At 42.5% G+C, this 16769-nt stretch overlaps 1 protein-coding gene across 1 annotated transcript in view; it reads right to left on the bottom strand.

Annotated features, from left to right (window-relative positions):
- Positions 1–3478, bottom strand: part of CCDC172 (coiled-coil domain containing 172) — a 53879-nt gene extending 50401 nt beyond the window's left edge. The window contains exons 1-2 of the mRNA XM_036027529.1: positions 3367–3478; positions 3068–3153 (exon numbers count right to left, since the gene is read on the bottom strand). Of these exons, the coding sequence (XP_035883422.1) occupies positions 3068–3153; positions 3367–3445 (165 nt within the window). The 5' untranslated portion in view covers positions 3446–3478. The remainder of the gene's footprint in view (positions 1–3067; positions 3154–3366) is intronic.
- Between the last annotated feature and the right edge of the window lie 13291 nt (positions 3479–16769).

The raw sequence follows: 16769 nt of genomic DNA, 5'->3' as shown, positions 1-16769 counted from the left end.
CTGCAGGGAGCATGGTACTGTATTAGGCTTTATATGTATTTTTATAAAGATTAAATAGCCCAATTTTAACTCTAGACTATTTTTTAAAACATAAACAACTTTTATAGGCGCTTCAAAGACACGACCAATATTCTGTGAGTCCTGGAGTTTGGGTTGCTCTGGCATTACACTGCAGAACCTCTCCCTGGCTCTCAGAAGCTTCAGCGCATTGTTAAGCATTAATGCAAATCCGGAGCAAGTTCTTGTCTTTCCGTTTTCATATTACCAGACCTAACCAGGCATACTGGAGCTCTCCGATCCACAACACACTCATACTCTATAATTTGAGACTTTTGCAACCACATATTTTAAAGAACTCATCGAGCCCTAAAAGGCAAATGCTATCATTCCAGTTCTAATTACATGCTACCTGAGTTTTACAGAATGGGAGAAAAGTGAATACTGTACTTCCTAAGTACATTTTTTTTTGTCACAAACAACTTCTAAGGTAGAGGCACAAAATATTTTCTGAATGTTTCACTGTCCTATTCAAATTCTGTTCTAGTTTCTCTTCATACTGCTTCTACTTGATAGATTGGCCAATAAATGCCGAGTCAAATATGCAAATAAATACATTTTCATTGTTATTGGCAGCCATATAATTAACTCTGAGAATAAAAGAATGAGAAATCAATTTATTATTACTTCTTCAGTTCTTCCTATTAATCATTTACACTATAATTGTGGTTCCACTTTTAAAACCCTTATACACACATATGCACACACACCAGTTGACTATATTATAAATCACATAATATTATATGGACTATGACCTTCATGTTAATTTTATCAGTAAGTTACCATTGTATTATTGCCCACATATATGAACTGATTAAAGAGCAATGCACATTTAACAGACTATATTAATTAGTAATTTCAGCAAATGTTTCTAAACAATGTTAGGGATGTACTCTCTCTTACCTCAAGTATAAATATTTGTGTCAACATTTTTTATGTATATATATATATATATATATATATATATATCAACAAATTACACTTCCATTTTCCAGCAAAACTAGCTAACAAAGAAAATACTATAGAGAGTAAACCTAATTTTTTCCAAAGAAATATTGAAAGAGTAAATCTTTTATTTTCTAACATTTGTTATCTGTCAGGTCAGTATCTTCATGAATCCGAGAAAACTACATTTTGTACAAAAACTTACATAAGTGACCTTTTAAAAAATATTGCCCTCAGCTAGATGCAAAAGCTTCAGATACATTATTAAATATAACAAGAGAAGTTTGAGTTCAAAAATCTGTTTTAGTAAAATACTCTGTCCCACTTGCATTACAGTAGTTCTGTTTTTAAATTATATGATACAGACAAGTCATTTAACCTCTTGGTTTCCTCCCCTCGCCGAGCAGGGGATTAAAGATGGGGCCCAATCACAGGAGTCCACCTGGACTGACGGAGCGGTCCAAGGTTAGCATGTGCAACAGCGCCCAGCATGTAGGCAGTGCGCAGTCAGTGTTCACCATGCATTACCTAATTGAACATGTTTTGCCTGCTATTTCTAATAGCTTCTAGTTGGCAATCCTGAAAGTATCTTAATTCTTTTAAAAGAAAAAGAAAGCTACATCATGACATTCTTAATGCTTTGCCCATCCCATCAGCTTTTAGCACTGTTGTTAGCAGCTAGTTTATCTGCTACTCACAGGCAAAACAGGACCTAAGGTTTCACTAAGTAAGAGTTCCAAATTCTATTTTAAAAGATAGCACAATTCTCCCTACTATGTCATCATTGGTACTCACTATTTCACTTAAAATGCTAACGTTTTTTGTGCTAGGCATTGGGTATAGGCTGTGGGAATAAAAAAGCAGGTGAGAAAAAAATTCCAGATACATTGCTCACAAAATAGTGAAGGACACAGCACAAATATGTATTGTTTAATTGTAAGGTGGTACACCGAATATTATATAAAAAATCTCTTCCAAGATGCCCAAGGGAGGGCTTCCCACGTGATGCTTGAGCAAGACCTGGAAGGGAGAGCAGTAGCTCTCCAGGTGCAGAAAGGATCTGTGATTACTCTATTCAAAAAGAGAACTGAAAATTCCTCACAGCGTCAAGGTAAAATCGGCATAGTTTAAGAAAACAGGCTTCCTCAAACAGATTTCCCATTGCACACTGCTTGCTTAGTACATACATCTTCAGGAGTTGAATAAATATGTTTGCATGACTGTCTGCTCCCGCCCATAGCAAGGCCTTCATTGTGATACACTTGACCATGTTCTCAGCTCCCACCCTCCCCCGGCTCAGAGAGACTTCTGAAAACCACTGTTACCACACAGCTCCCCAGTCAACAACCTGCAATGGTTTACCCCACCAGTCATCAGCCCTCTGCCCTGGTAGATTTCTCTCCCAATATACCTTACCAGATGCCTCTCTCTTGTTCCCATCCTGCCCAGCCCCAAACTCTTTTCTCCCACTGCTCTGCCTCTCGGAAATTCCACCCACCCTTCAACATCCTCCTGCAGGAGACCGCCAGATCCCCTCACTTCTATTTAGAACAACAGAACTGAACAAATGCTGCAGAAAAGAGATGTTTGTGGAAAGCACCTGCTTTTGGATGAAAAGCATGTCCAAAATGTGGTCGAGAAGTGAAAAACAAAAGGCAGACACTCATCTGAAAGTTACATTCAATAGTTATATCAGCCTAGTCCACTTCCTAAATGATTTATGATTCAAAATGTATATACCGCACAAACCACTTATGGAACAATTATTTTTCCAATGACATCGTGCTCTTTTAAAACTTGAACCATCCCCCAGTATGAATCACGAATTCTTTTTTTTTTTTTTTTTTTACTTAAACTGGTTTCTTTAGGACAAATTCATACTAGACAGGAAGGTGTCACTGGATTCGGAACTTTAAATGTTCCCGGGCCACATGGACCTGGCCAACCAGCCTAACTAGCCTGCTTCCTACTTGAAGCGCAACTAGTTAAACAGTAAAATACCCTCAGAAAGTCAAGTTAAAACACTTTTTCAAGTGATAAATGAGCATGCTCTCCATGTCAATACCTTAGATTCCAACTTGATTTTCTCTTCATTCAGCTCCTCTGTTGCTTTCTTAATTTTTTCACGACATCTGTTTATTTCCGACCTGACTGGAAGACAAATTAAATCGTTAAGCACATCAATCTTTCTCAAGTCCCCATTTCTGCAACCCGGGCTAAGGCACCTTTCAGCTGTCTTTCCCTCCACGCGGAAAGCAGCCTCCGCTAAGGGCCCTGGCCTTTGCTTTGGGGACCTCCTTCCGCTCCAAGCCCCCACCTTCAGAAGACAGAGGCCCCACGCACAGTGCCAAGTGCCCCACGGACCTTCTCGCATCAAGCGGCGACTCTCCTCGGCCCGATGCTCGGAGAAGATGATATGCTGAAACAAGGATTCCAAACTCATTTCGGCCCTGGCTCCCGGATCCTTTTTTTTCTCCCACTTAAATATTTTATAGCCGAGTGTGAGGATCCTGGAAAGCACAATAAAGAAGAAGGATTATTCTAGGGCTGTTCCCACATCGGCCTCCAGCTCCGGGTCTCCTGTCCACAGCACCGACAGCGCCCACACCCGGTGGGGAGAGACCTGGGGGTCCTGGGCTGCCCGGCCCACCTCGCAGCCCAGCCCTGGCCCTGGTCCCTCAGTTGCAGAACAGACTGGGTTTCTCTTCCATCTGCCCTCGTTCCACGTGGGACACCAGCCTCAAACGGTGCCTCTTCCCCCGCCGAGCACAGCGCCGCCCGGACCAGGCTTGGGCCCCTTCCCTTGTTTTCTTTTCCGCTTGGGGGCAACATGGAGGCCCCAGTCCCGGCCGGTGTGGCCGGTCGGTTGGAGCCTGGTCGGTAACCGCAGGGTCTCCGGTTCCATTCCGGATCCCGGGTCAGGGCACACGCCTCTGTACCGGTTCGATCCCTGGTAGGGGCGCAGGCGGGAGGAAACCGATCTTTCACGTTTCTCTCTCTCCACTTTTTTCTCGCATGAGAATAAAATAACCCTTAAAAAAGGGAGAGACCCCGGGCGTCGGCTCCCCAGCCATCTGGGCAGCAGCCCTTCCTGGCCTCCGCCTTTACCTCTCAGCCCGCTTTCTTTGGAGAGACAAGGTTCTCAATGTGCTCGGGCCCTCAGCAAAATGTGGATTTGCTAACAGTGCTATTATCGGGTGCAACCCTCCCGAAGGCTGTGACCTCCGCTCCGCGAGGCCAGACGGGACGGAGGCTACGGCGGCCCCTTTGACCCAATCTGCGTGCAGGTGTTTTGCTGTGACCCTGCGGCCCCCGAGGCTTCTTAGGCCTTTACTTGGGCTTGGGGTGACCTATCTCCAAGGCACAAACACCCAGTATGAAAAGGACCAAGTATCCGTGTTTCTAAATATAAACTTTTGCAAAGTCTTAGCCTCTGAATGTGGCAAAGACTCCTGTAAATGAGCAATGTCTGACATTCTGCCTTAATCATTCCTTTGTAATCAGGGCATATCTTTTTGTGTCTGCTTTCAAATTACTCATCGCCCTTTGTAATCAAGCTGCAGTAATATTAACACTTCAATATCTGCGCAATATGTGTCAGAGACCGAAGTGGTTGCTAATTAAAGATTACACATGAAAGGCACCTTTGGGGCTTTGGAATGAGAATTTTTAAATTAAAAAATAAAATATTTTTAATTTTAGTAGGTCAAAATATGAAGATTATGATAAACACGCGACTTGACTCCTGAATGTTAAATTGACATTGCCTAAACTTGAAAAAGTAATTTCTGCTTAGAATGTATTTAGAATTAAGTAAAACAAACTAAATGTAATTTCTGGCACATCATCTGTATAATAGACTTAATTAATATTTCATAATGCTATAGTACAATCGGTTATAACTTTTAACCTATTCCAAATTTCCAACTTCATTTCCAAGCCATGAATGCATAAAACGTAATTTTTAAACTTTGGAAGAAGACACACTGCAAAGTGGAATGAAGTAGAAAAGAATTGCCCACAAACATCATGTAGAAGCCAACAGTAATAACATTTTGGTCCTTGCCTTCCAGGTAATCCTCCTCATCTTGCATTTTTTCCTTTACAGACTTGAAAATACTGTGAATGAGTAATAATAATAATTATTCTTTATTGAGTAAGTTTGTCAAGCACTATTCTGGACACTCTCTATCCTCTTGCAATTATTTTTTATTATTACTTTCATGGTATAGTTGAGGAAACTGAGGCACAGAACAAGTAAGCATCTTGCCAAATTTGCATATCTAGTACATGGCAGAGCAAGCTCTGAAATCAAGAAATCTGGGATCAGAGCTCATACATTGAATTTTGGATTCTGGTCTTTTTTCCTCTTACATATCACAAGCATGTTAGCATTTCATTGAAAACTCCTCATAAATACCCGTTTTTACAACTTTATAATCCCCTATCACACAGATCCCTGTGAGAAATCCTGAAATAAATTTAACTGTTTTATCTGTTCGAGGATGAAAAACAAAGCTGAAATTTCAGTTTAAGCCCTTTTCTTTGAGCACGCGTTCAGAGGCTATGCCATGGCAGCCGCCAAAGGACGGGGCTTCCTGAAGATAAATTTATGACTAATTAGTATCAGTCCTTTCAGAGTTAGTTCCCATGGACTTGCACAGGGAGCATCCTCATAAAGAGGCTGGTTTTCAGAAGCATGCTGTTCTTTAACATTCTAATTTTATTAGTTACTCTCAAACTCACATTCATTATTTAACATGCTCTTTCTGTACTGAACTTGGCAGAGTGCAAGCAGGCCAGCCTGAAAGGAGCCCAGTTGTCTCACTCACCCAGGAGGAAGAGAGAGAGAGCTGCTGGAAATTCTGGGAAGAGGTTATTGGGAGAAATGGCTTCTTCATCTTCTTCAAATCCTGGAATATTTTGGTGCCTTTAAATCCTAAATTTGAGTCTTTTTTTGAGGAACCGCAACTATAGACATTAGCAGGATGTTTTGCTCTATTTGTGAAAGCAAATGTGATTATGCAATTCCACAATTCAAATTTTAAAAGTGTCTCATAATAATGAGTGGAAGTAACATAGTAAGATATATAGGGAGGCTCCCTGGCTGGTGTAACTCAGTGGATTGAGCGCAGGCTGGGAACCAAAGTGTTGCAGGTTCGATTCCCAGTCAGGGTACATGCCTGGGTTGCAGACCATGATCCCCAGCAAACAGCACATTGATGTTTCTCTCTCTCTCTCTTTCTCCCTCCCTTCCCTCTCTAAAAATAAATAAATAAAATCTTTAAAAAAGATATATAGGGAGGATAAAAGGTGATAGATGGAGACTTGGGCTGGTAAAAACACAGTACAGTGTACAGATGATGTGTTGTAGCATTGCGCACCTGAAACCTGTATAATTTTGTTAACCAGTGTCACTCCAATACATTCAATAAAAATGAAAAAAAATATTGCTATTCTATATCTAGCTTTAGTAATACACTTTTCCTTATAGATATACCTCAGAGCAAGAGTAGCATTACTTGAATTTATGCCAAATAAAAATGTTATATGACATTGTAAAACTAGAGCATACTATTTTCTGAAAATGAATCTTGTAAATCTAAAAAAAGAGAAATGATTCATTCAACAACTGTTTAATGAGTCTCTGCTACTCATTCAACGAATATTATTGAGCATCTCCTACATGCCATGTTAGAGAAATAACAATGGGATTTAATAAAAACAGAACTACATAAAAAGTATTTTTCCCCCAGATATTTCTAACCTCATTGGAGAATTATTATATTTCTTCAGCATTTTGGCAGCAGTATAAACAACTACTTTCAGATGTTTCAACAGATGTTCTGTAGACAGAAAACCAATTATTTGCATTATGATACCCACGTATGATTCTCAGATCTAAACTTTCCATCTGTGCGTGTTTTATTGAGTTGCATACCTATGGAGTATAAAAGTTAGGATCGCTCATTGTCTGTAAACCTCAGACTTGTGTTCATAATCATACCAGCACCTGGGTTATTGAGCCATCAATAATTGCTTTGCTAGAAGGCCCTATATAAGGCTATACTGCTCTTGTGATTTAAAATGCATTACCTCCCCTTTCTTAGATGGATGACTTCCCTACACTCTAAAGCAGGCTTGCAGATACCCACTAGCCCAGGGCATGTATATTGCAATGGAAAGAAGAAAAATAATTCATTTATCTTATGTTTTGCTTATGGCATCTGCCAAAAAAAATGTGGGTTCAATCAAGTTTAACAACCATTTATTGAGCAGCTACTAAGTGTAAAATCTTTGTTAGGTACTGTGGGGGATACAACATTGAAAGGCACAGGCCCTGCCCTCCTGAAGGTCATAACCTGTCAGATGGGACACAGTGGCACAAATGATTCTTAGGCAGGATACGTATAAGAGTCTCACCCTTGTGCTATGGGAATATGTTAGAGGGAGAATGGTAAGTCTGATTTAGGTGTCTGGGAAATCTTCTCAGTAGTGGGTAAAATATGAGCTGGATTTTCAAGGAGGGTGGGAATTCAGTAGAAGTGATTAAGGGAGAAGGAAAGCAGAAAGTAAGATGGATCCAGCTTTTGGACGTTGTCCAACATTTTCTTGTATCTGATGGAGGAACATGCAATGTTTTCTAGCAGGTGGGTGGCATGTCAGAGTTGCTTCTTGCAGTCTGTCTGTGGCGGTAGGTTAGACACACTAAAGAGCCTGTTAATCAACCCAACAACCCTGTGAGATAAATGCTTTTACTATTTCCACGTGGAGAACCAAGGTGAGAGAGCCAAGTTACTCGTCCAAGGTCACATAGCAGAATCAGGATTTGAACCCTGATCATCTATCAAGGCAAACCCTAAACCACTTCATTTACTGCCTCCAAAACGAGAGGCTGGACAAAATGAGACTATTTCAGCACTTCTGTTTCATTTTAAGGCAGATGCATTTCCTAACAAATGCTTATCAGCAACAAATTAATATTTTTTCTGAAGATATTTTCAGACTTCTAGGATGTGGGTTAGTAGTATAACACATCTATAATGTATTAAATTTAAATGTGATCTAAGGAAGAATAATTGAGAATGGGTCATACCTTGATATAAGTGCTTATTTAACCAGCTACACATCCAACGTGTAAAAATAAAAGTTAAATTTGCATACAAAGTATCATATTTGTTTCTTAATATTTATATTAGTTTCCTAGGGCTACTACCATAAAGTACCACAACAGAGTGATTTAGAATAACAAAAATTTACTCTCTCACAGCAGTGGAGATCCAAAGTTTGAAATCAAATCAAGGTGTCCCTGGGGATAGTTCCTCTGAGACTCCAGACAAAGAACCTGTGCTTTGCCTCTTTGTAGCTTCCGGTTGTTGTTTGTGATCTTTGTTCTCCGGCCTTCAGATGCACCCACTCTGCCTTCCTGATCCCTCGGAGTTCTCTCTATGTGTCTCCGCCTCTTTGTCTCGTTTCCTCTCCTTATTAGGACACCAGGTATATGGGTTAAAGGGCCCATCCTATTCCCGTGTGACCTTATCTTAATTAACTACATCTGTAATGTCCCGGTGTCCAAATAAGGTCACATTCTGAGCTCCCCATGGGTTGGGACTTTTACCTATCGTTTTGGGGATGCAACTCAACCCATCTAACAATTCTTAAAAGTTAATTTGTGGGAAATAGTTAAGATTTTTTAAAAATTTTGATGACTGCCTTGTTCCTATTATACTCAAAGTCTTTTTAGCCATTTAATGGACTTTGGAAAACGTCTTGACAATCTTTTTATTTTATGTTAACACTGAGGCCGTGGAGGCTGATGGATTTCCCCAGCATTGCACAGGCAACTAACGCCTGAGCTAGGTCTAGAACTCCTTCCTAATTCCTTCTGCTCCAATAAAAGATCTTCCTTGTGTTGTCAATTCTTGGTTCCTTATTAAGAAAACCAAACTTTTTTTGGTTGTGAACTACATTGCATAAAAATTCCATTAACATGTCGGGAGTGATTAAACATCAAAATCTTTGGAAGAAGAAAAGATGCAGCATAGCCTGTGAACTTGGATTCCCACATTGTCAGAGATCAGAAGGCGGCCTAGGGCCTGGGAAGGCTGCTCAGGCGCCCTGCCCAAGAGATTAGCCTGTGAGCCCCAGCAAACAAAACTTGGAAACCACTGTTTGCCACCTTGTATCGTCTGTTCACTTACTCAGTAACTACTTACTGGGTATACAATATAAGTACAGCAAGAAAAATTTGCGATTACAGGTGAAGAAAATAAGGGGCTTGCAATTTCATTGTATCCAGTTGGCGTTTCCATGACAATAAATGTAAATGGTTTAGGATTATAGAGAAAGAATTAAAAGAGAAATGTAAGGATTTTTTCTTACCACTTCCATGTTTTAGTCATTAATATATTCCTTGTTTACCTAATAAGTACTTGGTTACTTATTAAATAATTAACTCTTCAGTTGTGGAATGGGTTCGAATTTAAATCAGTGATCAATATATTTCTATGAAGAAATTTCTATGAAGATTTTACGCACCTGAGTGAATTAGTCACAGCGATTATTTGGAAATCTGGGATAAATTTTAATATTTCTATTACCATCTATGAGTTAGTCACAGTGACTCTGGGAAGTTGGAAAAATATTTAATTTGCACATGGACACATATGTGTGTATGTAGAGTGAACCATAAATCCTATTTATTCTTAAAACAACTTACAATATTGCTCATTTATCAAGATAAAACTACTTTATGCTCCCAATGTTTAAAATGACTTTAGCAGCCTTAGTACAATAGTATTATATTATAAAATTCAGACACTGCCATTATTTTCCCTTCACAATGCCATAGACAATTCAGAATGTTGTATCGTAGTTTACATGGCTCATAAACTTTATCTTTTATCCGACATTGCAGGTGTGTTGATAATAGAATGTGGAGAATCTGTAAGATGGTTGAAGAAAACAATTAATTAGCATTTAAGTAAAAGAGCTCACTAAGAAACATTTCAAACAGGGCATAAGCTGATTATTCCATAGGTAATCATAAGTTTTGGCATAAATTTAGGAGGATACATAAAGAGAGTGAAAGAAATGTAAATATCTGAAAACAAATAAGGAAATGTTGCAAAACGCTAGAATTGCTCGAGTTGTACACATACATCATCATTTGAAATGTGGCAGTCTCCTAATTCTGTGCCTGTTACACCTCATTATTCTGCTCGGGGAATGTGTACATGCAGGGCTGTACAAATCCATGCAGGATTATCCAAGGGTCCCTAAACCCTTGGATGATCTAGTTTGGCCGTTGCCTTTTTCGAGGTGTTAGCAGTGCTGAGAACCCGCGCTTTCTCACGCCATAGCCCCCAGCGAAGGAGCGCAAGGATCGCGCAGGTGGGAGCCCAGCACTCATAAAAAAGATCCATGGTCATTCTCTGAGAAGAAATCAGTGAAACCGAAGAGAACTTGTCAAAAGAGTGTCCTAAAGATGATTTGATTTCGGTAATTGTTGTATTTTAAACGCTGTCGTTTTCTTTTGTGGTGTCTTTTCTCTAACTTCCAGGTGCTATTATTCATAAAACAGGATGCTTCGGTCCAGAAGGCTGTAGCTGTAGACGAGACGTGATACTCTCCTCTAGAAGTAGATAAAGGGATTCAAATCTCCCGTGTCCCAGTGTAAGCTGAACACTGCAGAGGCCAGAAAGTTTGTTTCCATTTCCTTTATGCCTCCGCTACGCTCTTTTATGTAAGTGACCAGACAGCTCGGCTTTCCTTTATTCATTCCCGGCCTCTGATTGGTTGCCTGTCTCGATGGTTTACAAGGCAGACTAGGACTTCAGCGCCTCGAGAGCGGTGGCAGGACTTTAGGATGAGGCCCTGAGGAATGACCCCGAGCGTGATTCACTAAGTAAACACCGAAGAGCTACTGTGTCCCGGGTTCTGCCACAGCAATGAACAAGATGAATGAGCCCTCTGTGCTCATGGAGCCTACTGGGGGAATGAGAAGCAAACACATGCATTAATTCAACACACATGGACCTGGCGTCGGTGTAAAATCTAACAGCGTGGGGCAGAGAGCTGCCATAGTGTGAACGACAAATTTATGCTTCCACCAAGTCCCCCGGGGTGGACAGAACCGGCCTCACAAGGACGGAGAGGAAGCCAGTGGGATCGTTGCACAGATGGGGTTGGTGAAAGGGTCAGGGCCCAACCCTGCAGGGCCTTGAAGGCAAGGCAAAGGGTTCAGATTCTATTCCAAATGTAGTGGAAGGCCATAAGACAGTTCTGTAGGGGAATGCTTGCATTTTAAGAATAAGAAGATGACCGCTGAGCACTGGTCCCTGGGTGGAGAAGTGATTCCACATCCCTGGGTAGAGATGGAGGGTGTGGACCCAGGTCTAGGGCTCAGTTGGGTTGATAATTGGCTATGTGACCTTGAGCAAGTCACTGACTCTCTCTTCCCCCCATTTTACTTATTTTTGAGTGAGGTTAGGAGAGGCAGAGTAAAATAAAAGAGAAAATAGGCTATAGGGGGAAAATAATACTCAATGCTTACAGATGAAAAGTTCAGTTAGTAAATTGAAACAAACAACTAAACAATTAGTAATAAAAGCCCTCAGTGAGAAGGAGTCGGGAAGAGAGAAGGAAGGTAAATATCACTGGTGTCCAAATCTCCAGTGCGGGCTCAGGAGGGGAAGAGGACAGAGCAAGGACCCTTGAGTGGACGGGTCCCAGCTAGGGCACAAGGTGATTTCAGAAACTGATGGTGGAGGGGCACCAGGTAATGTCCAAATCTCTCAGGGTCAGTTGTCTCCTCATCTGGGATACCGAAGGACAAAGGAAGTGAAAAATGACAATTTGGATTAGCGCTGCGACTTGATGTCTGTGAAACTACTTGGATTGATTGACGAGGTTTGGGGAAATTTGAAGGTGGGTAAGGGACACCTAACCTAGGACAGTTTATCTGCTCTTGGAGGACAGGACCATATTGGGTGGGTCTTTGTGTATCAAAGTGCTTGTACACAAACATCCTGAAATGAAATCCAGGAGCCACAGCAGAGTGTCCGGTCCGTGAGGGAGCCCCTGGTGGTCTTGCGTGCCCCTGATTCCCAGCTCCTGGAACGGTGCCAGGCACAGAGCAGGTGCCTCTGGACTCTGTGTTGCCCAAAGGGAATGATGAATGTAGGCAAAGGTTTGATGTAAACAACCGTTTCTGGCATAAACAATAAACATTTAAATGTTCCTTTTAATAACCTGAAAATGCTGGAAATCGATACTCAGTTCAAAGTACTGACCTTTCAGTATACTGTATCAAAGTCTAAGTGACCGGCTGCATTGAGGAGGCCTATATTTCTGTCTATAAATAGGGTTGCCAGACTTAGCAAACAAAAATACAGGATGCCCAGTTAAATCCGAATGTCAGATAAACAATGGATAATCGTTTCATACAAGTGTGTCCCAAATATTGCATGACAACCTAGCTGTGAAATCACCCTGCATCGTATTTTAGATTAATTGTGTCTTTGTGAAGATGTTATCTTCTTAATGCCGGTGTTGCCAAGGATGAAAGAGGAAGGGCTCTCCTTACATTGTGTTCAAAGAGGGGGTAAGGGGAAGGTGAAAACCGGTGGTGTCATATTGTGCTGTTTTAAAGCACATTCTTCTGTGAGCGAGTGCCCGTGGAGGAGGACTGAAATGCAGCTTGTCATAAATTCTGCAGAGCTACCAGTAATCAGCAAGGATAAAATCTGAAGGCAAGGTGGGGTAGGAGCTGCTTCATCCATATTTCCTAAAGCACACACAGCCCCGCAAAGCAGGAGGGGGAAGGAGAACAGCAAGGGAGGGGAGGTCACCCCATGGGAGCCTCCTTAGATTGCCTTTGGGAGAAGGCCCCCATCAGCCCCAACAGCTCTGTTTATGTATGTGCTTGTTGTGCTGGTTTAGCCCGTAAAATAGAGGCGAGCATGTTCTCTGCACTGTGTGGTCTGTCTTCATAACACACTGTTGCTGGGCAAGTAACTCACTGTTTTTCTTAGAAAGGGCAGCGGGTGCTGTGTTCATTTGTGTCGGAGTGCAAGAACCTCCATCGATGCCTTTTTTCCCCCAACGAAGCATTTAGATGCTACCTGGCTGTTAGGCCTGAAAATGCCAGATGGAGCCTGGGAGCAGAGCAGACACTGTTGTCATAGAAACAAGATGCTATCCCAGCTCATTGCAGCTGCCATCTTATTTTCTCTTTCACTGTGAGGAGTTCTGATAGGAACAAATACTGATAAAATATAGCGGTCGCCCCCCCACACACACACACACTCACCCACCTTGGAAAATACACTTCAATTGTTGCACAGGTAATTCGGTAATAGGTCCCTCAGCTTACCGGGAGCCTACAACTATGGAAATGATTTGATTTCCAGGTCTTCTAATCAGAGTAGAACTGGGAAGCCCATGTTCTGACATCTTCTTCTTTCCTCTAAACGGCAATGACACATTTGTCCTCTTCCTCAAATGAAACAATATCCTCTGTACCCAGGGGAGGCTCAGCTTTGACAATCCTGGAAAACGCAACTTGAGTTTGTAATCGCTCTGCAGTTTCTGCAGTCTGCAGGAGAGTGGGGAGCGGCCTCTCCTGACTCCCTGAATTCCCCACAGTGGCGAGCAGAATGCTGAGCACACAGGCAGGCTATGATGAATTCTTGCTGCTTGATGTCCAAGCTTGAGGGATGCAGTTACTGGCCACGGGCCCGCTCTGCTGCCTTTTCTGTTTTGGGCATCGACGCCAGCCTCAAGGGAATGTGCCTGTGAGGAGGGTGCTCCACAGAGATGGGAAGTGGGGTGGGCGAGAGTATTTTCTAGACGCAAGCCTGCTGTTGCGTCCCTCCATAGGTGGGGAGTGGATTAAATCCGGGCTGTCAAACTCATTTTCACCCGGGGGCGGGGGGGGCCACATCAGCCTCCCCGTTGTTTTCAAAGGGCCGAATGTAGAGCTCCTTGCCCTTAGTTAAGGAGTAGTTACATTTATACAGTCCTAAAATGACATTCAGAAAATGAGTTTGACACCCCTGACTTAATCCTAGGACCTTAACGCTCTGGTTTAAAACATCGTGTTCAGCAACAAAGGACTATTAAAACAGAGATGGTTTAGAGCAATGGTTTGTGTATTTGTTTCTATTACCACTGTAACAGATGGCCACGAAGAGGAGCTTATAAAACACCGCAAAATTATCCTTTTACAGTTCTAGAGGTTAAAAGTCCAAAATCTGCCTCACGGGGCTAACACCAAGAGGTCGCAGGGCCGGCTCCTTCTGGAGGTCCTGGGAGAGCATCTCTTTCGCAGTCTTCTCCCGGGGCCTAGTGCCCACCTGCATTCACTGACTCCCGGCCCCTCCCCCCGCCTTCAAAGTCCGAAGCTTAGCATCTTGCCTCGATCTCCACTTTGCCCTCTTCTTCTACAATCAAGTCTCCCTCTCATATGGATACTAGTGACTACATTTCTCAATGGGGCCTTGAGGGCCAGAGTCCAGCCCTGAGACGACACATTTGCATGGCAGGAGGAAGTTGGAAGCTATGCCTAGATAATCCAGGCTAGTCTCCCCAGCTCTAGAGTTTTAATTTAATTATGTCTGTAAGCTCCCTTTGGCCACATCAGGTAACATTCACAGGTTCCGGGCATTAGGACCTAGATCTCGTTGGGGTCCAGGATGCGGTCTACCCCAACTCCCAAACCTGGATGCGCACCAGAGTCACCGGGGAAGGTTTTCCGAAATAAAGATCGCCCAGGCCCTACACTACAGGGATGCTGTTAGAGCGTCCTGCTGTGGCTGGGGCCTGCAGATCTCTCTGCAAGCCTCTCTAGGTGATTCCTACACTTCTGCTAAGAGCTTCTGCAGGCGCTTTCCCAGACACAGGCCCCTGGGAATTCAGGAACACCGCGACTGAGTTCTTCAGGGTCAATGAGCGCGTGGGGCAGGTTTGAAAAATGTCTTTGTTTGGAAGCGTGGAAAGTCATACCACCCTCTGAGGCGTGCAACACTCCCGCAGCACGGCTTTGGCAAAGGACTGTGCCACGTGACCTGGGCCCAGTGACTCTTCAATTTAACGGTAAAAAAAATACCAAAAGTGTTTGCTAAGGCCTCCCTAGACCTTTAGCTAAATGAAATATGTATCTTGATATCGTAGATCAGCTGTCGTTTCTTTTCCTTGTGGGGACTTTCCCACTTAACTGCCACAGAGCCTCCTCTCCCCTCCCAGAGGCTCCCACCTCATTCTCGGAGCGCTCCAAGTTGCCTATTTTTGCCTGCTTCAAGAAAATGGCTGTGGTAGAGGAAAAAAAAAAACCATAGAGAATCTTTAGAAAAACTGTAAATATTTCATTGTTTCTTACTAAACATACATTATTTACTCTGGAAATGTAAATATTTTATGACCTGCAACTGGCAATTTTGGAATATATTGGTACATTTGGAGAATTGCAATTCAGTTAAAAATCCTCTATGGCGCACCCAGCTCCTCTTTAGCTTATACAACTCTTTAAAAAAGCAGTTCACTCTCAGAACTGAGGGAGTAATGGAATCTGTTTTTCACAGGGGCCTTGAGGGCCAAATTCTGAACCCGAGGCAACACGTTTGCATGAATGGGGGAAGCTGGGAGCTATAGCAGTCCAGGACTTCCCTGCACTGCAGACCGACAGCGGGGATGGAGTTACCAGGGCCGAGCGGGTCTCATTTCATCCAGGGGAGAGAAGAGCAGACATGCCCACAACCAGCTCATTAGAATGTTTACAATCTGGTTGGGAGCGGAATCTGAGCAGAAGGAGTTTACCGCATACGCAAAGGCAGGAAATCTGCCCCGGCTTTAGAATAAGTATATGGAGCTGTGTATAGGACAAGAAAGTCCTTTCATTAAATAAAATGGCTGCATGTCAGAACATTGAAGCCAGATTTTCGATATAAACCTAAACCGTTGGGAGAATTTTTTTTTTTAATTCCGGTGACTCTCCAATATAGAGGTCGTAGGAGCTGCCATCAGTCTAAATTACAGCCCGTTTCAGAGGTTGGCAGAGATCCAGGAGGTTGCATTATTTTAAATTGCCTGTCAAAAACTGTCAAAACAGTGCCATTATCAAAAAGTGGTCCCTTTAAATAAATTTCTCACTCTTTTCCGTGAAATTTTACTGGCAGTGAGCCTCACTATCATAGCTCATAGGCATAGTAAGTAAACGCCTTGCAAAGAAGAAGTCGGGGAAAAAAAAACCCGCTAGGCATACAACAACATACAACAATTCCAGGCAGAAAATTGAGTCCGGTTTGGAAATGCTATCTCTCCCAAAGCCACAGCCATGCTAATCTACACGTGAAATAGTAACCGAAGAACACAGAATTATGAGTCCTTAATAGTATGACTTGTCCCCACACCGTGTATGGGAAAAAATTCTAGAGTTAGTTGCTAGGCCCCATATTTCTCCATTTATTCTCTGTCCATACCAACTTTTTAGTGAAACATGTTGTACCTTACAGATTACTGATGTCTGTTCCTTTCATTTCATAAACACGGAAATTCCCACCTAGATAGTGGTCTGACATACCCCAAACTTCATGAAGATCTAGACCTGAAACCAGTACTTTTTTTTCCTGATTTTTAAAATTTTTTGAAAAAAAATTGTTCTATTGCAGTTGTCCCAATTTTCCCCTGTTGCTCTCCCCTGCCCCACCCACCACCAATCCCACAGTCAACCCCACCCTGTTGGCTACGCCCCTGGGTCATTTACACCT

This window comes from Phyllostomus discolor, chromosome 5 (assembly GCF_004126475.2).
Source record: "Phyllostomus discolor isolate MPI-MPIP mPhyDis1 chromosome 5, mPhyDis1.pri.v3, whole genome shotgun sequence".
NCBI classification, from domain to species: domain Eukaryota; kingdom Metazoa; phylum Chordata; class Mammalia; order Chiroptera; family Phyllostomidae; genus Phyllostomus; species Phyllostomus discolor.
The sequence above is the reverse complement of the archived record's forward strand: the minus strand, read 5'-3'. Positions and strand labels throughout refer to the sequence as shown.